The sequence below is a fragment of the Trachinotus anak genome, unplaced genomic scaffold (genome assembly GCF_046630095.1).
Source record: "Trachinotus anak isolate AG129_WGS33_773 ecotype Australia unplaced genomic scaffold, CSIRO_AGI_Tana_v1 ptg000001l, whole genome shotgun sequence".
Lineage (NCBI taxonomy): Eukaryota > Metazoa > Chordata > Actinopteri > Carangiformes > Carangidae > Trachinotus > Trachinotus anak.
The window spans coordinates 16830142-16857409 of NW_027273852.1; the positions used below are offsets into that span (position 1 = coordinate 16830142).

Sequence of the window (27268 nt, forward strand, 5' to 3'; positions counted from 1 at the left end):
GCTGAGGAACCTGTGTGGAGTAAAGTCTTCACGGTTTCCACCTCAAGACTCAGTCTGAGCTGAGGAGTGACTTTGAGACCAAAGTTTCTTGTGTTCGGAGATTGCAGGGTCACGAAAGTCTGCTTAGATAAAGTGCTGTTGTTGAGATGCATGCAGTGTTGAGCCATAGCAGGCTGATTAATGCCTGTGAGCACAGGCAGAAATAACCTCTCAATCCCAATTTCACTTTAGAGGATTTTCAAAGGGGCAGAGCATTTTTCATGCCTGGGAGCTTTGATTCATGGCTTCTTTGTGGGTTTTCTTGGAGGGGAGGGACAAGCACTTTAACCTGTGGAAAATGAGCTTAAGAAATGGAGGGTTGTTAATACAAAGTCAAGGTCTGCTCGGATTCAAGTATCCTTAACAGAAGCCATTTTCCCTTTATGGATAATTGTGTTTGGGGCTCTTTTTTTCTTTATCTCTCTGTGATGTCAATCTGCCTTCGTCCATCTGCCTGCCCTCTACTTCACTCCTGCCTATCTTCATTCTTTTATACAAGCCCAAACATGACCCCTTCTTTTTTCAGATGCATCATTAAAAAGCATCCACCTGTTGTTGATTTCCTGTCAGTCCAGTCCCATTATCATTACTATTTTTCTTTTGCTAATCAATACAGTGATGCTGGGACAAATTGGCCCAAGCACCAGAACAATGAAATAGATGGACCTCCGAGTGTCTGTTAGAGAGGGGTGAAGAGCTCGTTTCTCATGAGGCAGTAATCAGAATGATTTGCATTCTTTGCTGAAGGATCCATATGTTCACTCTGTGTGAAATTCAATGGCGCTTTCAGTCAATACTGAGAAGAACAGCATCCCTTTTATGATATTGCTGAAGATGGTTGGTTAATTAAAATTTAGGAAATCCATCAGATTTGTACCATGAAAGTGTCAGATCCTGACTCTGGATTGAACGGTGAAACCATCAAGAGAAACTGACCAGACCTTGGAATGAATCGCTTCCATGTTTAACAACCAACAACAATAGGTTTCTGCAAATGAATGTAAGATAGATTTACCATGTTTAGTAGTGTTGTCTGAGGTTGTGAGTGTTAGCTGGTGCAAATGACCTTTCAGGTTATTATTACATGTTCTCTCTAGATTTAATCTTACATCAGCAGCAGTAGCTACACCCTGTATGTAGCTTAAATTCAGATGTGGACATCACCTGTACGGCTGATTATACCAAGGCATTTACTGTCAATTATTTACGATCAGTTGTGTTGAAGACCTTCGCTCCACTCATGCTGAAGATGCTGTATCAGTTCCCATTGGTCATTGTGTGTCGCCACTCTCAGATAATTGACTCCACTATCAAATTAAGTAGTGCCTGAATGGACCTTCTTTCATTTTATCTATATTATATAAGAAACGAACTCACTCTGTATCCACTACAGACAACATAATTTGATCTGTTAAAAAAGAGGGAACATACTGAAATATTACAATGACTATATACTTGCACCACAGCATATTAGCACAAGTCAATAGCTAAAAGAGCACTGCAATGATTAATTACTTTCATTAAACTGGAGGGCTTGCAAGAAATATATTTTGAAAAGACTAATCAATGGTGTTGCAGCAGAGGCTCAGACATCCTGACATTTAGTCATCATGGATCAAGATCCAAAAACACTGGATCCTTCCCATAGTGTACTTTGATACTTCCCCCATTGTGCCTCGTAAATGTATATGTCATCTAGACTCCAGGACCCAGGTTTGTAATGCAAGCTCTTTGTTAAAGATGTAGTCTAAAATAAAAAAAACTGTGTGGACACTTATTACACCTATTTGACTTTTGAACATATTGTTCCAAAACCATGGGTCATGTTGTGCTGTTATAACAGACTCCACCTTTCTGATTTTAGGTTTTCCACCTGATTTTGGAGCCTGGCTGCAGGGATGTGCTCCCATTCAGCCAACACTGATATTGGGTGAAAAGGTCTGGCTTGTAGCCAGTGTTACAGTTCATCCCAAAGGTGTTGGATGGGGCTGAGTCAGGGCTCTGTGCTGGCCAGTAAATTCCTCCCACACCAAACTGGTAAAACCATTTCTTTATGGACCCTGCTTTTGGATAACTTTATTAGCTATTGTGTAAAAATATCATTGTAAGCTAGAGCATTAAGATTTCCCTTCTTTGGAACTACAGACCATAAAAAACATCACGAGACAAAAAGTACCTTGTAGTATGTGGACTGTTATTGGCCACATTGTGTTTTTTCATACAAGACAAAGCTCCTCCATATCCACAACAAGTTCTCTTTATTAATTTTTGGGCATCTAAGAAAAATCAACATGTCAGATCAATGTACATTGAAAGGCAATATCTTTCAGTTTTTTGTTAGTTTGTCCTACATTTTGGTCCAGAATAAGATATCAAGATATGTGAACAGCAACCAGAGACACTGGCAGAAGATTTGGTGGATTTTCATAGTCTCCAGAGGTTGATTGCTGATGGTTTTACTGGACGTTTCACAGGCATTTAGTATCATCTTCAGGACAAACGATACTTATAGCAACAGTGGGTGTACATTGTCCGAACTCTCACTTTGTCATTAGAAGCTGTAATGAATGAATAGTATTAGTTCTTACCCAAGACAGTAAAAAATACATGTCATGAATTTCCAGGAAAAAATGTCAAAATCCTGCAGGTGAACCAAGACAAAGTTCTGCAGGTATATTTTTAGATACGTCATAGTTCTCAAGAATTGCTGAGCTCAAAGTTGAAATGTACAATGATGACATTCTGGAAAAGAGGCAATTGGCACTGATGCATTTGAATGCTGATGTGTTTGCACATCTGTTTAAACTGTGTCACTGTGACTGACGACACTGCCTTCCTCACACCTGACATTCTCTGCACTAAACACTCACTGAGACCTGTGGCTATTCATCAACTTGTCAGCAGCAGCAGACATCCATCATCCACTTTCACTGTGTGTCTGTCTTTCTCCCTCTCACACACAAGCCGTGAGGGTACTCAGGAGGTCCCTTCAGGCTGACACATTGCTGAGGCTCTGGGGAGATTGCATAGGTATGGTGTGTGAAGGATGAGGCCACTAACTGTCTCTGTTTTGTTTTCATTTCCTCTATCCACAGTTGTGTTTTTGTCCGTATTCTAACAGGAAATGTATGAAAATAGAGGAAAATGCTGACGCCAGTGAATGGCCTACTTCAGGTCTGAGCGAAGCACTAAACCTTGGCAGGCTTTGGGTACACATTATTCATTTTTCATGTTATTTAAATTTCAGTGTTTTAAAAAAGAAAAAAACCCAGCATCAGATGGTTGGGAGTACAGCTAATTTGTTACTGGCTTTCAGTGGGACAGTAGCAACTGGGGCAAGTAGAGATTAGAGTAAAAGATGTAGTGAAATTTTAAATTATGAAACACAGTATGTATCACAAAGTTAATGAGCTCATGAATATTAACAATCTCAATTAAGGAGAAGTAAGTGAATAAAGTAACACCTTATTTACTGTCTACCAATCCTGTTGGACTATAAAAAGTATTTATTTTGTAATATTTTGTTACACTGTCTGTGTTTTTGTTTTGTTTTTTTATGTTTTCCACCTTCTCTTTTCACTTTTATTCAAAAATGTTCCATAAATTGTTTAAACAAGTGCTACAGGGTATACAATGGCCCAGGGCTTTAAGGTGCTGACCATGTAATTACAACGCCTCTAGCATGAGATGTACTGAAGGCTCCAGAGGAACCTATTAAATGGACCTTGAATTAATTATTTTATTATTTTACTTTACTCCTGCTCAAATCTCTTATTGCTTGCAGGGTAAGTAAAGGTTTATTATATTATTCCTACTATTATTATAAACAATCTAATCAGGAGTGTGTTGCCGAAGTAGTAATCAAAGTGTAGAGTCAAATTTAAAATAACAATAACACTATTAATACTAAGAACAAAATTGCTGCTGTTACTATTATGATTATTATTTAATAATAACTTAACAAAACCAACTTTATTGAAAGAATAATACACAAGACAGAAAAAAGACTACATGAATAATCAGACCAAGAAGGATAACTGAAAAAAGAAATATGTACAAGAATAAGTAAAAATTGGAAAATACAATTAAAATTATAATGCATTTTAAAAATTACACACACACACACACACACACACACACACACACATACATATATATATATATATATTTATATTTGTATTTATATATACATACAACTTTTTTTTTAAATCATAGAGATTCTATGGACAGAGTTACAGAGGGTTGTTTAGTAAACAATTCATTTTTACTGCCAAAATAAAATACAATTATATATATATATATATATATATATATGTATAATAAAAATATCAAATGAATATCAAATGAATACCAAGCTTTCCAAAATAGGAACAAACTAAATATTACAGCACTTTTAGATTAATGAGACAGTGTGGGTACACAAGTAAAATGAGTTAGGACAAAAGTGAAATCGATTCATTTATGCAGAATGACGAGAAAGCATTTAAGATTTCAGTCTTTCAAATCTGTTAAATTCTTTGCATATATGCATTTCAACGTCAGTGACAGCACAGAGTTAAAATAGTCCTGGTGTTTTATCAGAAAAGATTCATTCTTGTTTAGTTGTTTGCTTATTTGTTTTACTTTTTACCCACAATGCACTGCGAAACAGCCACGTAAACGTCAAGAACCATCGCCGGTGCTGCTGTCTGTGGCTCGCTAGCTGCCTCTGCCCACTGCACACACAGAGCAGCATATCACGGGTGTCCACACGATGCTACACTCGTTTGCCAGGTATTAAATACCCAAATAACTATCTCAAATTGTCAGACATGTGTGTTTTGTTCGGTTTTGCTCATAACGTTCCCCTGAGTTGTGTGAATGCAAAGCAGCTAGCCGTTAGCTCTGTAGCCCATTAACGTTAGCATGCAGGAAATGTTGCTAACGGTGGCTAGGTGACTAATAAGCTCTAATGGAACTAGTTAGTTGGTTTGCATATAATGTCAACTGGCTGCTCTATAAGAAAGTATGAAGAAAAACAGGAAGCTTGTAGTTAATAGCCAAGCATTCGGCTGACAGCGTTTTATGTAAATAGATCTAACTCCTCCTCTCTCGCTAGCTACTGACCCACGCCTGTAGCTAACAGCTTTCCTCTGACATACCGTCTTGCGGTTGTTTTAATTTATTTAACCAGGTAGTGGTAGTCGAGGTCTTGAGTTTGCTTTGAAACGATGAGATTTTCACGTTTTGCCTAGAGGGCATTAGGTCGCGACGTAATATCTCCGAGGGCTTCCTCTCGACGCCCCTTCATTCATGTGTGGAGCTGTCCGTGGTTCTAATACAGCCGACCACACAGGGACTGACGGGTGTTGTTCAGTACGTTAACCCATCATCAGTGGAGGCAGAAACGTAACTGAAAGACTACAGTTATTAGGTCTTCAATAAATAATTGTACTTGTCATAAAATAAATCTTGATTAACTTTCCTAGGTATCATTACATATCATTGGCTGAATTTGCTTTTTAAGAAACTGCAAAATACTAAATACTTTATCACCTTAAAATACCCCTAGAGAAAACATTACCTTACTCTTGCTTATGCTCTTCCACTGTCTGTTGAAGTTTTCTGCTTTTCTCTGGAAGAAATATGCCACCTTTCTCGTGCTTTTGCAGGTGTCTAATGGTTTATTGCTTTTTGACTTCAGTTTAAAGGGTTTAAAGATGATGTTTGGTTGTGGAGGGCCACAATCTGACAACACAATGACGTTACTCAAGGAGACAAGTTGTTAAAAGGACATGAAGGAGTCAAATAATATTATAATCATTGTCATTGTCTCTATGGGAGCATTTTGAACTTTATGAAATTAAACAGAACAAAAACTAGAGACCATCTAGTGATGGGGTCACATCAGCTGCGATGCCCATTGACATGTTGCTGTTCTGACCCATGAGTACTTATTAGTACTATTGGTTATTAATCCATTATTACACGAGTACTCATGGTTCAGACCCATCTTTGAACTTGGCCATTTATGTTGATGTCACCTACACTCACACACCTCTCTTGCATAGTTGTGATGCTATAAGAGTGACAATATCTACCACAGTAGGTGTTTCCAGGACCACATTTTGCAATGAAGACACACACATTCACAGACTCACACGGTGAAAACAATACCAGTCCCACTGTTGAGGTTGGTAAAAACCCTAAATGATCATACATACACATATGGGGGTTTCATGTTGGGATCCACCCATAAAGTGTCTGTGGCCCATAGGTCAGGACCCACAGTTAACAAACCTTGAATTACATAATTGCACATTGCACACTTGTTGCTCAAATGCTAAGATAAACTGTTGAATATTTCGTTTTAGTTATTAAGACAATGAACTTTTGATTTATCAAGCGTTTTCTAATCAGCAACAAAGTAAAGTGAGCAAGCCCAGTTTGAAGATGCATGTGGTCCGACCCATGAATACCGAGAGCTCATGAAATAATGTAGTGATGACTACTGGGATACTCATGGGTCAGAATGTCAATGTGCTGATGAAGTAGCGGTTGTTGTGATCCCACTGCAAAATGGTCGCTAGTTTTAAAAATGATTTAGAACTAAATTTATGATTAATTGTTTGACACATAACTTGGACTGAATTGAAAGCCTTGTATTGAACAGCATTATTAGGTATTCATCATGTTATTGATACAGTATGAGGTTTGAGTCTCTCAACAAGCTGTCTTCTCTGTTTTACATCTGTTGGCAGGCCTTCAGTGAGATTGCCAGATCTGTAAGATGTCAATGGTGCTGTTTGCCTCTGTGGTTCGGGTCAGGGATGGCCTGCCTCTCTCTGCATCCACTGACTATGAGCAGGATAAAGAACTTCAGGAAACAAAGAGGCATCTCAAAGGTCTCTCCAAGAAACTCAGCCAGTTCCCTGATCGCTGCACACTTAAGACTGGACCATACAATGTCAAGTAGGTCTTATTAGATGCTGATTTAAATTCCTGATGTTTGACCATTTTAGAGGGACCCCTTACATTTGATTGACCCACTGATTAAACACGCACAAACTATTAAATGTGGTCAGTATTAAACTGATGAAAAACATCATATTCAGCTATTATGGAACATTTGTATATATTAAGCAATTCAAGGTATAAAACAGAGATTTTGATCATTTTTTTGCATCTTTATCCAAAGTGATCCATGGGTGATTAAACAGTGTACTGCTGACAGCTTTCCTCCTCTCTTCTTGACCCTCTAGTGCAGTCTTTATGGAGAAATGCTTTTTAATTTTAGTGATTTGACAGTTAGGCTTTCATTTGAGTTGTCAGACTGTTTCTGAAAACCCCATCAGTGCTCAGGGAAATGCTTTGAAAGTCTCTTAAGTACTGTTTGTTAAGATGTTATTAGTCTTAATAAGACAGAGGACATGACCTCAAAAGAAATTTAAAATCAGTCATCAGTGAGCCAGCTATAACTTTCAACATCCTGAGCCTCCTTTGATAAGAGTTTCTTTAATGAACGAGAGCCTGAAGCATCTGAAGAGGAGGTCAGAAGACAGTGAAGGTCAAAATGAGGCAGGCAGTGTTTAAAGTCACAGGTTAATTTGTTCTTTAATATCCAAGGCCCTTTAGAGGTTGTTGTTAAGTCTGTTAGGCTATAGTTATGTAAAAATGGCAAATTCTGTTCCATTTCTGTGTGAAAACAAGTAAATACAACCCCTGCAGAAAAACAGACATTAAAATGAGCCAATCTTCAAATGCTAATGCACTATTACTTTTTTTAAATTAAACAATAATTGTGGCATGCGCAAATGTTTGGCCTACACAGTAACCTGCCATTTTGCAAATACATCGCATTCAGAAAGTATTCCTAAATGTTTCTTACAGTTCTTATGTAGCAGCCCTTTACTAACACTGTTCAAATTCATTTTTTCCTCATTAATCTTCACTCAATATTTTCTAATGACAAAGCGAAAACAGAATTTTAGAAATGTTTGCAAATTTATTAAAAAAGCAAACTGAAATATCACATTGTCAAAAGTTTGACTGGTACTTTCTGTCAAAAGTACAAACTTTTGACAGTACGAGTCAAAAGTTTGTACTTTTGCCTGTGCCAAGTGGATGGGAAAGATTGCTATGACACTTAAAATTTAGGCCAGGTGCTTCTCATTTCTCTTGACCATCTTTGAGATGTTCCCACACCTTGATTGGAGGCCACCTGTGGTAAATTCAACTGATTGGACATGATTTGGAAAGACACACACAAGTCTATATAAGGTCTCTTGAGGTCAAAGGAACTGGTTACATAGCTCAGAGACAGGACTATGTTGAGGCACAGATCTGGGGAGGCTACAGCAACATTTCTGCTGCACTGAAGGTTTCCAAGAGCACAGTGACCTTCATAATTCTTAAATGGAAGAAGTTTTAATCATCCAGTACTCTTCCTAGAGCTAGTGCCCTGGCCAAACTGAGCAATTTGGGGGTGAAGGGTATCTTTAATTACTGAAAATTACTGAAAATTACCAATTACTGGGGGATAATTGGTAATTTCTGAAAAAGTCTGTGCACCAATGGTCCATCCAACCTGACAGAGCTCAAAAGGATGTGCAGAGAAGAATGGCAAAAAAAATCCCCAAATCCAGGTGTGCATCAGCTTGTCATGTAATACCCAAGAAGACTCGAGCTGTGCTGCCAAAGGTGCTTCAACTAACTACAGAGTAACAGTTCTGAATGCATATGTCAATGTGTCTTTCCTTTTTAATAAATTTGCAAATATTTCCAAAGGTTGGTTTTCACTTTGTCATTATGGGGTTTTGAGTGTAGATTGATGAGGGGACAAAATGATTTTAACATGAGACTGCAATATATCAAAATGTGAAAAATATAAAGGGGGTCTGAATACTTTCTGAATGCAATTTAGCACAGCTTACAAACACCTTTTGTAGTTTTGAGTCTTCTCTTGATTTGGGAATTTTCACCCCCTCTTCCTTGCACTTCAGGTTCTGGGGTATTTTTAGGCTGTCTTGCCCACACAGCATGTTTAAGATCTACCCACAGATTTTCAGTGATGTTAGGCCTGTTCCAAAAGCTTCAGTTCGCATTTTATTTCTTGAAGTAGTTCATGGTGGATTTTGAGGTCTGCTCTGGATCATTGTCCTGTTGTAGGAGCCAGCACTTTCAGTTTCAGAATTTGCCAGCATTTGCTGCAAAGTTTCTCATGCCAATGGCTGCCACACACTGCCAAAGCAGAATATTTCCACCCCCATACTTAACAGTCTGCAGAGGGGAGGGTTACTAAGTACAGACTTAACAGGATGTCCAAATTTTTGCATGTGCCACAATTACTTTTTATTTCATGAAGGTCCAAAATAGAAAAAAAACCATAAGTGTAACATTTGAAAAAAGGCTAATTTTTTATGTCTGTTTGCTGCAGAAGTTGTATTTACTTTTGTCATGAAGGCAGCAGGAGATTTCCTTGTATGTATGATAAAAACTCACCGTTGGTAAACTATAGCCTTAAAAGTTGCCTTTATTTAGACATTCTGACACATACTTTCTCTTGCTTTATAATTCCAAGCCCAGCATATCCTACCTGTATAGGGATTTCAAATATACTGCTCTCTGCTAGGGTTAGAGGATTTAGGTACTTAGCAGTCACATTAACACAGATTACTTTACATTCCATAATATTTTAACAGTCATGCATTGCGGGAGTTTGATATATTTTCTGATTGGTCTGTGCACCCTATTTAGGGATTCAAGATATTGGGAAACAGATTTGTTCACTAGATGGATGTCAGAGGTGGTGATGCAGTTGTTGAAACTGAACATTGACTCATTACACTGAGCTTGATTTCCTGTCTCAAGCTTTTCAAATTTCAAATAAAATTCAAGATGCTTATGATCTGTTTTAGAGCTCTGCGTGGTCAGGCACCCGCCTGCATCAGTGAGCTCCTACTGCCCTATATCACTTTTAGGTGACTGAGGTCTTCTGACCAGGGAGAGTTGTTCCTCCCTCTGGGTTTAAAACCAAGGAGACTGGTCCTTTTGAAGTTGTGTCTCCTACATTTTAAAATTCATTCCTTTTGGACCTTTTGAATCTTCTGTTTCTTCTGTCTTTGTGAAGCACTTTGTGATGTCTGGTCTTGAAAAGCGCTTTATAAATGAAATTCACTTACTTACTGTGGGCGTAATATTCAAAATGCACTCACATCACTATTGACACAACCGACTTCATGGTGTGTACTATGAGTGAATGATTTTGTGTTTTTCAGAACTGTGAAACTTGTGGCCACAATATTAACCACCATATAACCTTATGAGAGTAAGGTGCATGTCTGCCTCCCTCTGATATTTTGTGTATGAGTCAATGACTGGTTTCTTAGGCACTGCAGCTACACAGTGACATGCTGGTATCAGGTTTACTCTCATTCTTCAGATATCTTCTATACTTTGTTTTTGTTTTATTTTTTCAGCTCTCCACATGATAATCGTTATGTCAGTCTGTTCTATGTGTTGACATTTATGTTCCACATCCATTGAGATGTGATAACCAGCTTTCTGCTCAATTGTGTTCTGAGCTATTCAGATAATGTAGGAAGTTGTATTTGGGGAATTTAATTTGTGCTCATTGTATCAATTAACACTGCAGGGCCCAAAGATAGTGTCTGCCGAGGTGCATATGAATGTGATTGTGGTTCCGTGTTTAATTAGCTGTGAATGTGTGAATTTTAGGCACAAATGTGCTGAAATAGTATTTGTACTGTTTAGAGCAGCAGCCAGCAGAATCAGAAGTACTATTGTGTTTTCCTGTAATCTCCACTGTATTTTGCTTGATGTTCTAATTACAGTTTCCCAGGCTTTCTACAAAGAAAAGAGTGCCGAAATAATAATTTTTGTGCATGTTTCAGTTTCACAAGCTCACTGGGTGTTGGATACCTGATGGTGTGCACAGCAAACTACCCCAACGTGCTGGCCTTCTGTTTCCTGGACGAACTGCAGAAAGAGTTTATCGTCACCTATGACCCCAAGCGAATCAGCAGTGTTGTGCGGCCGTACTCCTTCATTGAATTTGGTGAGGTCCATGGATTTTTTACTGCATGTTTCAGTTAACCATCACATGGTTAATGTAATGTCGGTTGCTCAGAGTCAAAATGTGAGGGTGACTTCTTTTAATCAAGAATACAGGAAAAAGATCCATAGCAGAATAAGTTAATTAGTGAATTAGTCATCTTGTTGTGCTAACTGTGATCCATCAGACACCTTCATCCAGAAGACCAAACAGCGCTACAACAGCCCTCGTTCCCTGTCCACCAAGATCAACCTGGCAGACATGCAGACAGAGATCAAGCTGCGACCGCCCTACCAGCTGTCCCCTGAGGACCTGCGAGCTATCAATGGATTCTCTATGCATACGCCCTCCAAGTACAAGGGCATAGGTAGGACATGAGCTGCTGTACACACATACACACCCCACACCAACCTAATTCAAATATGAAAGAGGTTTCTTGTTGTAATAGACTACCTACTTAATTTCCCTTATGGGGGATCAATAAAGTGTTATGTCATCGTATCTTACGCTCATTATTTTAGCACCGTTAATACAGGTAGCGCTGGTCTTTGTGACACAGAAAGGTCACTGGTGATTTTCCTCTCTACAGCAGTAAAGAAATGATACTGGATGCACCTGTCATTGTTGATATTGTTTTTGAACTGTTATACACCAGTTCATATCAAACCTGTAGACTCTCTCACGTGGTTATATTGTTTAAAAGTACAGTACAGGACCAAAATACCTGCCCATCTGTGCATTTGTAGTGATTAGTGGTTATCTTCTACTGGCATGTTTTTGAACGTCAGTGCATCAGGACAAATCTGTTTAATTACATTTAAATTATTGGAATGCGTTTATAGATCGCTCACACATGAAAGAAGTCCATCTTTCTGTAGACAGTTTCCTTCCTGAATGATATTAAGGGCTCATCATTTTCACTTCAGACAATATTAATAGCTGGTAAAAACCCTATAAAAAATCTATGATATAAAAACTAACTTAAGAAATAATATATGCAGCACACATTAATTGTTTTAATTATTGCTTTTCAAGGATAATTAAAAGCTAATTTGGCATTTTCTCTTACTCATTTTTTCCCTTCACTTTCAATTACCGCTGAGTGAGTTACCCTCGCTGTGAGAGGGCATTGTTTACTTTAAAATGCAGTGAGCAGTGTATTCTTGCGGCAGGAAACTTTTGGAAGCAACATGAAGTCTCTGTGAATATCAGTTTAAAACAGTTACACAATTAAAACAAAACTTTTATAAACGCTGCTGTTTTTCAGTAAAAATCTGTAGGTCAGAGAACCTGAAATGTACTGTATGCTGATGGTCAGATATATCCCTTGGATCAGTCAAACAGTTCCACTGTTGCTCTGTGGCTCAGACCCCCTCGCCCTGTGTTGCTCCGGAAAACAACCCTTTTGTACGCACCGTCACACCTCAGCTGACCCACCACGGGTCACTCAGAGCTGTTGTGCTTCCCCTGACATCCTCTGCAGAAAAGCTCTCCACGCTGTGTTCACTCTCTGTTGGTTGCCTTGCCAGGCTTCATTCTCTGAAAACATAAATCATTTTTTCCTGGGGGATGAAGTATGCTAATCTGATAATAGTTATGGATCACTCCTTTTACTGTGCCAGAGTGTTACAGATTACAGAAAGATTTAAAAACAGTGAATGCTTGGCCTATCTTTTCTATTCAAGGTTTTCTCCTTTTATTCTGCATATAGTATTTTTTACTTAAAAAAAAGTTACAACTCAAAAAGTGTATATGTTTTGTTAAATACTTTGGAAAGCAGATTTTTCTCTTTGTAAATAATTTGTCAAGGCAGATTTTGTCTTTAATAAAATGCTCTTTTTGTCTCCTCCAGCTCCCACACAGATGTTGGAGCCAGTGACTCTCTCAGGCATTGTGTCCTGTGTGCTCAGTGTCCTCTGTGGAGGTCTGAACCTGCTGCGAGGAGTCCACGCTATAGAGAGCATACTACAGGTAAGATCTGGGGATGTGGCAACATTGCTAAAAAAAAGAAACAATCAGAAAAGGCAAACAGCAAAGTTGTTGTCCTGTACTCATTGTAGTTGTCTATCTTGTACAGTGAGTGATTATTGCTGACACTGTTTCAGCTTTTCCTCCAAATGAAGTGTCTGACTTTCATCATATAGATCACGCGATCAATGAAACAAATTAAACAAAGACCCATATTGGCATAAATCAGATTTTCCCTTTCAGACTAGTTTGTAGAACTTGGTGCGTAAGATCAGCAGTCTGCCATATGACGTCCATTCTGTTCCTATTCTTTCAAGTCAAATGAGGAAACATGGAAATAATGAAACATGGAAAGCTCTGCGTTTTCTCATTCGTTGTCATATTGGTTTCATGATGCCTTGTCTAGACAAATAAACCTTTTCTCAATGCCTTTTCTTCTTTCTGCAGAATGACGATGAAGACTTTAATTATGTGATTGCCTTCTTCCTCGGCACAGCAGCCTGTCTTTATCAGGTAAGTGATAGTCTGCGGTAAGAGCAACCCATCACCGGCTGACTGGCTGACTAATGGCCCTGTACTTTACAACTCAGCAGCTTGTCAGCTAAACCAACATTAGCAAATCTCAGTGCCTTTCACCCCACTACCTTCTCTAAAACATTTTCATCAGCTCCTTTTGTGCACCTCTTGATACTAAATTGAGTTTTTCTAAATTTAGAAACAGAAAACTCAGATCTGCTGCAGACTGGTAGATGAGTGGGTTGAACAAAATGATTTCTTAGGTACTGACCATACAGTAACGATGACAACATGCCACTGGTCAATGTCAGTCACACAAATTGTGCAGCATTCAAATTCTTCTCTGCCATTCTTCTTTCAGTGTTACCTGTTTGCCTACTTCTCTGTCTGGAGGAACAGTAAGTCCTTCCTGGCATTTGCACTCATCTGTCTGTCCAACATGTATCTGTATGAACTGAGGAACATGTGGCAGATCCTCTTCCATGTCGCAGTGGGGGCCTTCATGACCCTGCAGATAAGACTGAGACAACCTCTTGGCAAAGCACCAGACTATAATGTCTGACAAAAACTTTAAACACAAAGGACAAATGGACCCGCCTGCAGATGTCTCACCTGCCCTGGAGATGCAGCAGAGACAGCACTGGCCAGTCGGGGGACAAATGGAAACAAATCCAGTTCAGGAAGAAAAAAATCTTTCAGGACCACAGTGGTTCTGTTCTCAATCAATCCCAGCACCAATGGACAAATCTCAGTGTGAAACTCCACCACAGCTTGAATCAACTTTGGATCTAACTGGATTGACTTGGGAAGTTGTCTGTTACCCATCATTGTCTGATTACAATTTTTACTTTTACTTGCTTTCATTGCAGCCATAGTTTAGGTCAGAGTCCTGCATACAGGATGTCTAGTTTTGCAACCTTGTACTTTGCCAGCACCCACAAAATTAAGTAACAGGACCTACAGGTCATGTGTAACTTGTAACCTGTCCTATAACCAAATACAGAGGCCACAGACACTGTCACGCTGTGGTTGGTATTAGGAATCCCTGAGTTCAAGTCTCAGCACCAAAATTATACTTTTACTTTTTTACTTAACCAAAATTATGCTTTTACTTTGATCTTACTTTGAGGAATTTAAAAAGTTTTTTTCATTGAAGATATTAAGCAAAACTTATCAAATACATCAATGTAGAACTAAGAAGAACTTTACTAAGAACCTTTCAGAAAATATCTAAAATCAGCAAAATCATTATTTAAATCAGGGAATATTTGATGTCTAAATCACATCAACCATGTCATGGTGGATCACATCAAGTGACACTCATAACCCACACAGGTGCAGGGGTTATCAGATCCAGTGTATGTTACCCTTCAGAATTTGAACAGACACTTGATGACAGTGTTCAGTATGTGACATTCTTCAGTTCTCGAGCTGTGGATACATTTCTGTGTGCACCCAAACATTGATGTTTAATACCCAGCCCTATTATGCTCTTTAGCCTGGCCAACCAACCTTGTGGCCTTGGCTGAAGTTTGGGCCAAACAGAAGAGCATATGGCACAAAACAAACTGATAAAAGACTAATAAAGTTACTTTAGGAAACATCAACATAAAAGAACAGGACTGGACATTCATCTAAACTTCTTGTTCTTGTCCTCCTTTGTGTTTATATCACCCAGGTCCTGCTTGCATCCAATTATTTTTCAGTTCAATACAATTTTCCTCTTTGTTCCACCTGTTAGATGCACTTATTGCACATGTGCCCTTGGATACCTGACCTGGTGCAGGACTCTGGTTTAGGTCTTGGTATAAAACTATGCAATGCTGCCTCATACATGTGGCCGATATTTCTGTTTAGTTATGTTCTGTATTCAGGAGTCAATTATATCTTATTTTACAGATTTCTGTCATTTCTGTTTGTTAATTTTGCTATTTATGTACTGATAGACTGTTCATTGGCATGTGATCAGCGAAGATTTTATACAGATTTTGTTTTATTTGGTTGCTCCATTTTTTTTTTAAGCAGACTTGTATCTACTTGTCACAAAGAAGCTCCTGCTTCAGTAGACACAAACAGTGTGTTAGCATTCATACCCGACTTCCTCGCCCACACAGCCTCAAGCATGTGGAAGTGTCAAGTGACTATGTTAATAAACAAGTCTGTGTTGGCAGCAGTAAAGATACTAGCTGTGTTGTCGAGGCCAGAGGCAGCCCATCTCATCTGAGCAGCCTCTGGCGTGCTTTTCCTCCCACCGAGTCCCCGAGACATGGTTGCGTCTGCCACTTTGGAAGACAAAAACTCTCATCCTAGCTTGTGTAATGGATATTAGTACAGCATTCACATTTGACGTAATCTCAATGAGGGGATGCCACATTTATCGTTATTAAGCAGTGTAAGATTTGTCAAGGAAATTATGGGAAAGTTTCCTCGTTTCCTGCATCATCCCAACAAATAATTGCAAACAAATGGAGAACGGTCGACAATTGAGTTATGCCTTGTTCATTGTTCATGAGTAGCTCCAGAGTTGTGCCAAGATTGTCATGACGTCTTTTTTTTTTTTTTTTTTAAATAATCTGTCTCCCACTGGATTGAGTTTAAAGTGAAAATGAAAAGGAGTATAGCCACGCAAATACACTCAATATCCATCTGGCATCTGCACTACAGATCTCTCGGGGGACCGCTGCAACACTCTAGCCATGTATGATTCATCATTGTGCTCTCTGAATGTTCCCAGCTTTCCAACAGCAGCACCACACCTACATGACCTAATAGTTCTTTTCACAATGTGGCTTGGACTCAATTGGATCTGAATTGTGCTTCACTGGCTCTGATTGTTTATGTTCACATTCTCCTTTTCCACAGTAGATGTGTAGAGTGGGTGTGTTGTGTAAAATAGGAAAAGTAAAATTCGAGATATTTATGCTGGTTTATCCAAGTATGGAAAATGAATGTGACCATTTTCAGGTCTCTAAAGCGTGGAAATGAACTGCTGTTGTTTGTGTTGTATGAATTTTTCACATTTAAATTCATTTTATTTTACACTAGAGCATCCCCAGCCATGATTAGTTCATAGAATACTTTAAACAGTTAGATCCAGTGTTAAGTCAGGAAACAAAGATCTGGGTAAATGTGTCGGAACAGTTCATTTAAAGCATATCTGAGACCAGAAGTGCTTTAATTTGTCCATTTTCTGTTGCACATGGAGGCACATTGATTTATCACGATGTGATCTGGTCATCTTCACTCCACTTGAAACATATCTACTCATGTATTAGGACTCGTTGTCTCTGATCTCAGCTCTGCAACATTGAACATTAAAAACCTCTGAGACATGACCATTACAATGATAACCATTCTTCAACAAACATGGAATGTATTGTTTTTGCTGCAAGCTACAGCAATGCTGTGCAGCAACAGACACCAGATTGCCTCATGATTCAGAGGCAGCTGAGACACTTTTCAGGCAGCTCTGTTTTTTTTTAATTTCACTAGTAATGGTGCAAGAAGCATTATGATTATGATGATTATAATTGATGTTAGTAGTGGTTTCCTCATTATAAGGAACAGCAGTTTCCTCCAGATGTAATTAATGGAACAGGTATATATTTTCTCCAGAGCAGGAAGTATGTGGATTTTAAAGACAAATGGGTGCTGCAGGTGTACACTGCTGATTACTGTACTTTAGGGACAATTTGAGCGCAGCATTCTTCAAGTGAATGTCAGTAGTGATAATATTTTTGTGGCAAAGTTCGCACAGTCAGGTGTTCACAGGTTGGCTGCTCAGAAAGGTTAAAATCAGTAAGTATGAGGCTCTGAGGATTTTGTTGGCTTCACTGTGCGTGTGAGTTCCTGTGAGAAAAGCTAAGCAAATGCTAATGTGGTCACTGGCTGCACCACAGTGGCCTTTTATTCCATTACTGACCACTCTTCAAATTCTTACATTTTATTTAGATTTCAGCTGCAGTCCAACATTGCTACTTCAATGTGCATCAAGAGTTATTGAATTAGCTATTAACGAAGACCCTGATTCAATCTTATTCAGTGAAATGGCAAGCGATTTGACTTCTATACAAATATAGATATTAAAACTGTAATGGATGAATTAACACTCAGGCTACTAATCAGCAGATTAGCATTTTGCTTCCTTCTCTTCCATCATTTATAAACAATTATCTTGATGAAAAGAAGACAAAGGACCCCATGTACAAGCCAAGTGATGTAGTGCTGCTGCCACCTGTTGGTCGGCTGCATGAACACGAGAACAGTGTAAGCTCATGCTTATTGGCTTTAAGAAAGCTTTAAAAAAAAAAGGTAATAATTTCTCACCAAATGTTTATTTCCAGTATGTGGACATCTGAGCTTTACACTTATATGTGATTGATGAGCATGTCATTCAAAACCCATTTCTTTTACAGACCTGAAGTGAGAAGCACTAAATTGTAAATATAATTGTAAAGTGCATCATTAATTTTTCCCTGAATTGGAAGTAAGGGCCCTTGACTAAACCATACTGTGTCCATATACTTTTGGCCATACAGCATATTTAGTCTTGTCATGGATAAAAGACAAGCTTCTACTATATGTCCATCCAGGCATTCATCTAAATCGGTCAGGTGACAACACAGGCACTTAATGTAGAAAATAATCAGCAACCTGTGGTACCTGTGAAACATCTCAGCAGTTTATTTGACTGTAAAAAAACAAAAAACAAAAAAAAGAGCATAGTGTTTGGCATGACGACAAAAACAACCCACAGTTTTGTCTCTGAAGCTGTTTATGTCACAGACGCTGCCTCACCTTGTCATCTTGTCAGAGCCATCATGAGGATCCACAGCTGTAGAAATGAAAAGGTGAGCTTCTCCTGCTCTTTAGACATAAGAATGTATCCTCTCAGATACCTTTCAGCTGCACCCCTCATCTCAGATCTGTGCCTTCTCTCTAACCCCATGTGTTGTCTAATGGCACATTCCTGCACAATAAACAGTAGGAAAAGGGGCTCACATGGGTGTAGAATTGCACTGACTCAATGAGTCAAATGGGATGACACTTAATTTTTTTACTAGTGGTGTGTGATAATGGTTGCAGCAGTACAGTACATTAACAAAACAGAAACCACCAGAGTAGACAAGTGCAGGCTTTCCACTTTACAGGCTCAAAGCAATCATTCCAAGTGCCAAGTTTCTCTTATTTTCAAACAGGAAATTAAGAGCAAAACCACCAACATTTAAAGGATAAGGCTGATGCTTATCTACATTTTTATTACTGTCAACAAATCCCATAAAAAGCCCAAAATCATCAATGAACTGGACCGTCTAACAAGTGCTGTGTAGCAAAACCCCGATTCATCTTATTCCTTAATGCTGAACAGCTTCATATCCCAAAACTATTAAAAACCATCAATAAACTATACTGTTGGACATGTTCCCCTATGACCATGAACATAGAAACTGTTACAGAGCCCGGAGTGTGCCACTGGAATAATTGATTTGTTTTAGATTTTAATTAAAATCAATTGATCAATTAAAAAAAACAATTGTAACTTGTTTAATTTGCTAACTTAGTCTATTTAACACATCCATATCCTAATGAAGACTGAAATGATCAATTGATAATTAGATTTTTGAATGGAACGAGGACCAGCAGCAGGATTTCTGATTGGCCAGTCTTCTGCAAACACATTGGAGCTGGCCAATCAAAGTCCAACTATTACTTTGTGGCTTTTAATGATCTTTTTAATATTTATCTTACAATGTTTAATTATCATTTTAATTAAGTTTTTTTTAAAGCATTTCAATGCCAATTTCAATTAATTTTCAACTTCTTAAAATAAACACATAGTCCCAATAAATAATTATTTTCCCCCTCCTCTTTAAGTAATGTTTGTTAATAACTGCAGGGTTTGACAGACTTATATCTTCACAAGGAACAAAAAGACAGGGTCTGTGGGTGCAGTATGTGTAAAGAATAACACAATGTTGATTTTGTTTTTTCAAGAGATTTGTTGATAATAAACAAAATCCTGAATAATACTAGCCTTATCCTTTAAGCTTCCATCTCAAATATGCCTTATTCTTCTCTAGAAAAATTTGACACTCTGCCCAGACATTTACTGATCACTGTACTCTGTGACTCAGCCAAGACAAACAGAACCAGCTGTAGTGATAGGTAATAACATCACTGAAAATCACTCAAATCTATGAAATGGCCAGGTTAAAGACAGTTTGTCGGAAGACATGCTGAGTAATGTAATACTGAAGAACATTTTTGTGATAAGAAAAAAATAACCAGCAGATAAAAGGGCACATTTCCATATGGGCTTGTCTTTCCCTGTCCACAGGATGAGAATCATCACCATCATTAGTAGAGTTCATAATAAAGGCCTCATCGGAGATCATTGGACATTCATTGGGTCGTACCATCTGATTGAGCAAGCAAGAGGGAGGTGTGGAGCAGTGCAGGATGGGGTGGACAGCCGAATGCACTGGAGTGCAAAATGGCTTTTGAGCACCAAGACTGATGCATTCCCATCCTCTAGTCTTGTCATTCAAAGTGCATACTCGCTCGGCTTGACACTTCCTTCTCTCCGTGAGATTTAAACCCACTAGTGAAGGGAAATCACCAGAAACGCAACGCCATCTAATCACCCAACGGTTGACTTCCTGCAGATTGAAAAATGCTCAATTCAGTGAAAAGAGCAAGAAAAACGGGCATTCAGATGCGTCAATCTGCTGAAGTTAATGGTACATTAGCTGTGGCTCCACTTTGAGAACAGGCAACACTCGTGAGGATTTCTGGAATCCCAACATGAGAGTGATAGAGTATGTACATCTGAATACACATTGGTGTTTATAGATAGCTCTGTAATATATTAATGTACAAAATATAGAATCTTAAAATATCTGATAGGGTTTGGTGTTCTGAAGTCAAAATACAAAATGTCGAAGATTAGAAAAAGCTCTTCATTGACATCCTCTTAGTGTTTAAGGTGTGTTTATATGCTGTTGATACTGTGGGGAGTTTGTGATTTTACACGTCTGATGGGAAACTTTCGGTAAACACTGTGGAGCATTTTCTATCTGTTCTTACAAAAAAAAAAAAACAGTCCAAGGTGTCTCCTCACCTGCAAGACTCATTCTTCACCAATAAGACACAACTTAGTGCAACTCCTCCATTCATCTGTTGATTGCTGACATGATCAGATATTGGTACAAGGACAGGTAGTACTGTGGTGCTGGCACACTTGAGAGATTTGTACCTGTATCACGACAACATGACAAACGTGTTTTACATACAGTACATAAAATCATATATATACACATAAAACTTGTCTGTGTTTTACATGTACATATATACTTCAGCAGGAGAAAGGCAGAGGAAAAGAGCAAGTGACATGTCTTCCTGCAGGTTTGTCCGAACCCCTCAGAAAATCTGGCAGATTGAAGCAAATAAAATTTCTCAGAGAACATTTTTCCTGTAGAACCTCACAAAGCTGGCGGAATCTGTTTTTACGCTCTGATTGGACGTCTTTGGTCTCAATGTCAGAGTCAGGCTAGCTAGGCTTCTCCCACTCAGTCTCCTCTGCAAGCTGAGCTCTGGGATGAATTTTCTCATCCGTCCTCGCTGTGGCCCCAGTGGGTTCAAGAAGGGTTCTGCGCTGTGAGAACAGACGCTTCGGCTGGTCTCAGTCCACTGTGAGCTATCAGAGGTCCATGAGGCTGCTCCTTGTGACAGAGGCGGAGTTAACACCCCTGTGTGTTGTCTGTCATTTAGCGTAGGTTAACTGTTGGGGGGTCCACTGGTGAGGAAATAGGTCATCATCTCTCCTTTGCCCTTCACTGTGACGACGCCTCTGTACTCCAGTGTGTAGTTATAGGAGCTCAGTACCTGGTACAGGTCAGCAGTCACCTGAGGACAGGAGGAGAAAGGAGCAGTGAGTGGACAAGTTTATTTCAGTTTGTATTTACAATTTTCTATGTTTTTATTATTTTGTCTTAGTTTGGCATTTAATGACTCACTCAGTGCTGATATGATGGTTTACAGATCAAAAGATGTCTGAGTTAAAATCAGGCTACTTGTATTTGAAGTTAGACATTTTTTAGACATTTAAAGTTACAGCATTTAAATGACTAAATTTCAGTGGAAACCAGGTCATGTCTACGCTTGGTCCCTTAAAGGCTGTTAGCATAATGACTGTTAAGAGTAATGGTAAATTCCATGTCTTTTTAGTCGAATTTGACCCTGATGTAACATGCAGACGATCGCTGACCTGCATATCTACACTTACTGTGTTGCCCTTATATAAATGCATCGTGTTGTTTTTTTCATGACTGACAGCCTTTTCCTCATTTGATTCTGTGCCAAAAACAATAATCTCAAATATGCGGTACAATGTCAAATAACATTTAATACGACATCTGAGATGCCTTAAATTATCTGTTTTTCTCAGATTGTCTGTGAGACCAATACACAGGTGGTGATGGCATCATAATGCTGCTGCTTTTTTTCATATTCATTAGGAAGCAGTGGTTCATATTTGCTCTGTCATTAATGGTTTTTCAGGGGGTGCAGTGGAAACGAATGAGAACAAATTACAGGTTTCCATCTGTGTTCAAAGTAGCTTTGAGTTATTAAGCTTTAATGATTTCACATTGAGCCAAACCAATATGGCCATGTATAATTAACATTTTCCATTAACCTGAATAAACTTATTCTATATCCAGCCTGCAGCTATGTGTGAGGTGCGGTTTTGCAGAGCTTATGAACATTAGGTGATTTCATACTTTTTGACTAATGGTAGATTGCAGCCATCCCGAGCACTGCAAATGCTGTATATTGTATTTGAGCTTCATTCATTTTTGACCTAAAACTGAGTGAATAGTCCATCACTTAAACTGTGATTGTTCCACTTGTTTGTGACGTGTTTCAGACAAGGGAGGCTCAAACAAATTCATATTTTTAGTCATAATACGAGTTGACTGTCAGACACAGTGTTTTTTTAGCATCAGTTTGTTGACTGGACTTGTTTGTTGTCACCAAGCTGATGGGGTTCTGGGATTACTGTACAGAATCAGTGTTAATTTGTGTATTTAATAGTTATGATATAACTTAGAATTACAGTTTTGCTGTGTTGTCTTCAATAGAACACAATTCTTGACCCAAAAAATGGACACTTCAATAGATTCAAAATATCTAAAATATCACCTTAAAATGATATAATTTACTTATTTTGAGAAAGGCAGAATTTAATTTGGCTTTATAGCTTCTTACTAAGTGACATGACTTTTTAGGATGAGTATTTTAGCAGTGCAGTGTCACACTTGTCACCTGGATCCTCTCCGGTACACCTGTGCTGTCCATGCGACTCGCCACATTCACCGTGTTCCCCCAGATGTCATACTGAGGCTTCCTGGCCCCGATCACCCCGGCAACCACAGGGCCCATGTTGAGACCTAAGACAGGGAACAAACGTAAGACCACATTAAGTACTTCAGTAATTACCAGACTAGCAGGACAAAAACATGAAATAAAAAAATGTGACACTTACTCATACAAAAAATACTGATGTCACAGAAAGTAAACTTTTTTTTTTTTTTTTTTTGTACGAAACTTGCTGGGCAAAATGATTTTTATTGTGTCAGGTTTCATTTATATCTTGGAATTAATGTTTTTCAGTCCTAAGATAGATTTACTGTGTATCAGTTAGGAACTTAACTCTCTCCACTACCAACTTGGCCACTGATCGTTAGTCTTATTCCTCTGAGAGTTAACAGTCACCTTCATTTTGAGTTCCAGTCAATAACAATCTCACACCACCTGCATCCCCACTAAATGTACAAACCCCCTGAAGAATAGCCACACCTGTCTTTCTTTCCTGCAGCTCACCTATTTTCATTTTGAAGTTGTTGAAGGAGTGTTCGTTGATGTATTTCATCTGGTCCATCATCCTCATGGCGTAGTCGGCTAGAGCACGGATGTGTGAGCGCCCGGCCTTGTCGTACGTGGAGTCGTTGAGGCCTGAGGCTGCCATATAGGTGGAGCCGATGGTCTTGATCTTCTCCAGCTGACGGAACTGATCCTCACTAATGATCTAATGGTGGAAGGAGAGAGGGTTTGATCTATAAACCTCTATACTGAGCAGGGTTTGGGTTCAGGTTCATTGGATCCAATTTAAAGCTGATAAAACGACCTTATTCTCTGAGCTCCAGGTCTAACAGATCTATTGATTTTTTATTTCCTCTGTATTTTTAGTTGTAAAAAGCAAAGTGCGAAAACATTTAAATAGTCTTAGAGTTTTACTTCTGAAACCTCCAACTTATTCAATTCCAATCCCTCTGTCTAATGTTACGTCATCTGGCTGGTTAACATAGTGAAGCATCTAGTGGCTTAAGGGTCAGACATTTTTCTCATGAGTTGGTGGAGACCAAACCAAACTAACTTCAGTAACTTTTATTGTTTGATAAGCCTTCATGCAGCTTTGTATGATGTGGGAGGGAATAGTTCAACTATCTTAAAGTCTCTTTTCAGAAGCATGAGGTGAGTAAAATCAGTCTACTCCTCATTTTACCGGGAAGCAACTGTTTCCTAAAGCACCACTAACAAAGCAGGTCCCACAGCACATCCTCACTCACACACTCGCACACAGACACAACCTCCAGCTGGCTTCATTCACATCTCACCTCATCAAAGTCGGCGATGATCTCGTTGAGCAGCCGCAGACACTCCACTCCCTCGTTGTTGGCCTCCAGCTCCACGTAGAACTCGGAGAAGTTGCTGATGGAGGCGAACATGACAGCGACGCACTCGCACGACTGGTAGTAGAGCTCATCGTTACGCCGCTCACGCTGCAGGAAGTGGGCAGCCACATCTTTGGGTAGGATGTTGTGGAGCAGACGGCGGTTGTAGGCCTGCAGCTCCTCCATCTCCTCCTTCTCCTCTGTGGCCTAGTGAAGAGTTCAAGACAGGGATTAAAGAGGAAATGAAGGGTGAATCAAATGGAATAAGTAGATCACTAGAGAATGCCATGAGCATTGCAGCCTCCCAGAGCTGCTAGCACGCCCGGAGACTCGGCCTTGTTTTTTAAATAACCTGTTTATGCCCTTGCCTGAATTACTAACCACAGGCAGAGCACAGCCTGCCTCATGACCCTTGAGCATCCCTTAAGGCATTTTATTAAATTAAATTAAATGAATACTTCACAACTCATCTGAGTATCCAACACTCTGCCCCTGTAGGCCTGAGAGATGGCTCTGAAAAGTTTTTACTGTGTTCATTCTCAGAGGAGAACAGCAGTAGCCCATTTGGATTCATGTCACCTCTGATGGATTCTAATGACGCCTCGAGAGTCGCAATGAAAAATGTGACAAAAGGTCCACATGAAAAGAATAATCCACTTCTTTGCCTTTGATCTATAAGTCCAGTATGTTCCAGACGTTCTTGGTTTCTTCACAATAAAGCGTGTCGCACTACGTCTCTGCCAAAGTGATGATCGTTAAAGCTGCAGCTTCATGAAGGAGCACAATGTAAACTTCTCAGAGCCACCTATCAGCAGATGAGTATCTGATACTAAACACAGCAAAAACTATAACAACACATTTGTTTTTTCTTCATTAACATGAGATACAGTATTCAAATTTTACTCTCCAGTATAATAAGAGATACTGATTTCTTTCAGAAAATGGGCAGAAAACCAAAGGAAGATGTTTTGCCTTTTCCAAAAAAAAACAAAAAAAACAAATGGGCAAAAACTTGGAAAAACTGCAAAGAACTGTCCAAGAGAAGGGGTGGGGCATTGGTTTTCTTGATGGTTCTTGATGGCAGCATCTTGTAGTGAGCTCTAAAGCTAAGGCTTGGATCTTAAAACTAACACCATCCACACACACAAACCTTGTTCCCATCATCTAAGGGGACATTGGACAGACAGATGTTAGCAGGTTTTTTTTGACCAGTCTAAAAGGGACTTTACAGAACAACCACTACATGGCCAACCTAAACCCTTATCTTACCCCCCAAACTTTATCATTCACATCGAGGAGACCTGCTTTTTGGAGATGGAGATGATTCCCCACATTACATCTATGTCTCCTCAACACACACACCAACCTGCAGCTTCCAGAGGAAGTCGAGCCTGGCTGTGGACTCCACCTGTTGGGCGTGAAGGTAGAGGGCGAGAACGAAGACGGTGATGACCACCGGGGTCATGATCTTCAGAGGAACCTTGGAGTCCATTACACAGCTGGAGGTCAACACAAACACACTTTGGGTTTTCATGTTTTTTGCTGAGCGATGAACTAATTCAATCAATAGTTCTCATCAAACATACAGGTGTCAAATAAAGTTATATCATATGGATGTAAAGGAGGGCTCTGCGATACTGCGACACAAAAACAAGCTGCCCTCTACATCTTGGCTCATTAGCGTTAGCATCTGTTGACAGCAGGTCATTATAGTTACATTTGTGCCAGCACAGTGATAATGATGCTGTTAACTTAATCAGATGATGGAGATAATGTTTTGGGTCTCTGTGGAGACAGACGCTGCCATCAGGCTCACCTTGTTCCATTCATGTGCTCGCTGTGAAGGGAGGAACAGAGAAGAGCCAATCAGCTGTTAGAGCATCTGCACACTGTCAAAGCTTTAAGCATCACATGCATAGCAACACACACACACACACACACACACACACACACACACACAGACACAGACACATACAGCAATACTGAAGTCACTCACACAGCGTTGATGGCGTTGGCCATGACCAGCAGGTCCTGGTTGTCGAAGAGGCTCACTTTGGGCACCTCCATGATAAGAAGGTAGAGCAGCTCGATGAAGAGCATGAGGAAAAGTTTGCCGATGCTGCTGACCTGCAGGAAGACGGAGCAGGCCAGCAGGCTGAGCAGCACGCAGGACGAGAAGTACTGAGGGAGGAGGACGGAGAGAGAGAGGATGTTTTTATCTTTGGATATGAAGGTTTATATTCTGTAACTGGCAGTGCCGCCTGAATGAGTCACACATTATCAAACGCTCGATAAACCCACAATTTTGACCGCTTGGCTGTTAATTTAAACATTACTGTGCAAGCTAAGTGAGCATCCACTTGTTCTGCTACTGTTCAGAGTGATATCACTTGTCGGGAGAATCACATTTCACATCTCAAAATATATAAATACAAGTGCATTACTACAGCAGGTTGAACATTATTGTCCTCTTTATTGCAAAGACATATTGTTCTAAAAGCCATAATGTGAAGTATTACATGCAACACACTGTGCTTTTTCTTGCCTGACATTCAGACAGAAAAAAACAACATTATACCCATTATTTGGCTGATTGACTAGTAGAATATGCAGCATATTTTGGCACGATAACATGCAAGCAGATTCGACTACACCACTGGACACAGCGATGACTGGTTAAAGTAATGTATTTTAAAGTTCTTGTGTTGTTCTGCTGGTATTTTATGCTTCTGTCTTTTGGTGAACGAACCTGCCTAAACAATTGTGACAGATATATTTGTTCAACATAATCGATCACACTTATATAATCTTCATTTGTTATGCAGAAACTGCTTCAGTTCAAGTTTTAAAAAGCCTCAGTTTGTACCAACTGCAGTAAACTTGCATCTGTTTTGCTTCGTTTGCTTCCTTAAATTCGACTTGCATATGCTCATTGCACCTGTTGAAATAAACTACACAA

At 39.3% G+C, this 27268-nt stretch overlaps 2 protein-coding genes across 3 annotated transcripts in view; one reads left to right on the plus strand and one right to left on the minus strand.

Annotated features, from left to right (window-relative positions):
* The first annotated feature begins 4662 nt into the window (after positions 1 to 4662).
* Positions 4663 to 16911, plus strand: sec22a (SEC22 homolog A, vesicle trafficking protein). Its single transcript, XM_071480903.1, has 7 exons — positions 4663 to 4812; positions 6780 to 6990; positions 10932 to 11095; positions 11280 to 11459; positions 12945 to 13063; positions 13508 to 13573; positions 13938 to 16911. Exons 2-7 carry the CDS (start codon positions 6809 to 6811, stop codon positions 14136 to 14138), a joined length of 912 nt encoding a protein of 303 aa, XP_071337004.1. The 5' UTR covers positions 4663 to 4812; positions 6780 to 6808; the 3' UTR covers positions 14139 to 16911.
* A 1324-nt stretch (positions 16912 to 18235) lies between these two features.
* Positions 18236 to 27268, minus strand: part of adcy5 (adenylate cyclase 5) — an 88336-nt gene continuing 79303 nt past the window's right edge. For both annotated transcript variants that reach the window (XM_071480890.1, XM_071480882.1), the window contains exons 15-21: positions 26306 to 26490; positions 26126 to 26146; positions 25676 to 25808; positions 24253 to 24516; positions 23459 to 23663; positions 22901 to 23025; positions 18236 to 21481 (exon numbers count right to left, since the gene is read on the minus strand). In XM_071480890.1, coding sequence (XP_071336991.1) covers positions 21353 to 21481; positions 22901 to 23025; positions 23459 to 23663; positions 24253 to 24516; positions 25676 to 25808; positions 26126 to 26146; positions 26306 to 26490 — 1062 coding nt within the window. In that variant the 3' untranslated portion in view covers positions 18236 to 21352. The remainder of the gene's footprint in view (positions 21482 to 22900; positions 23026 to 23458; positions 23664 to 24252; positions 24517 to 25675; positions 25809 to 26125; positions 26147 to 26305; positions 26491 to 27268) is intronic.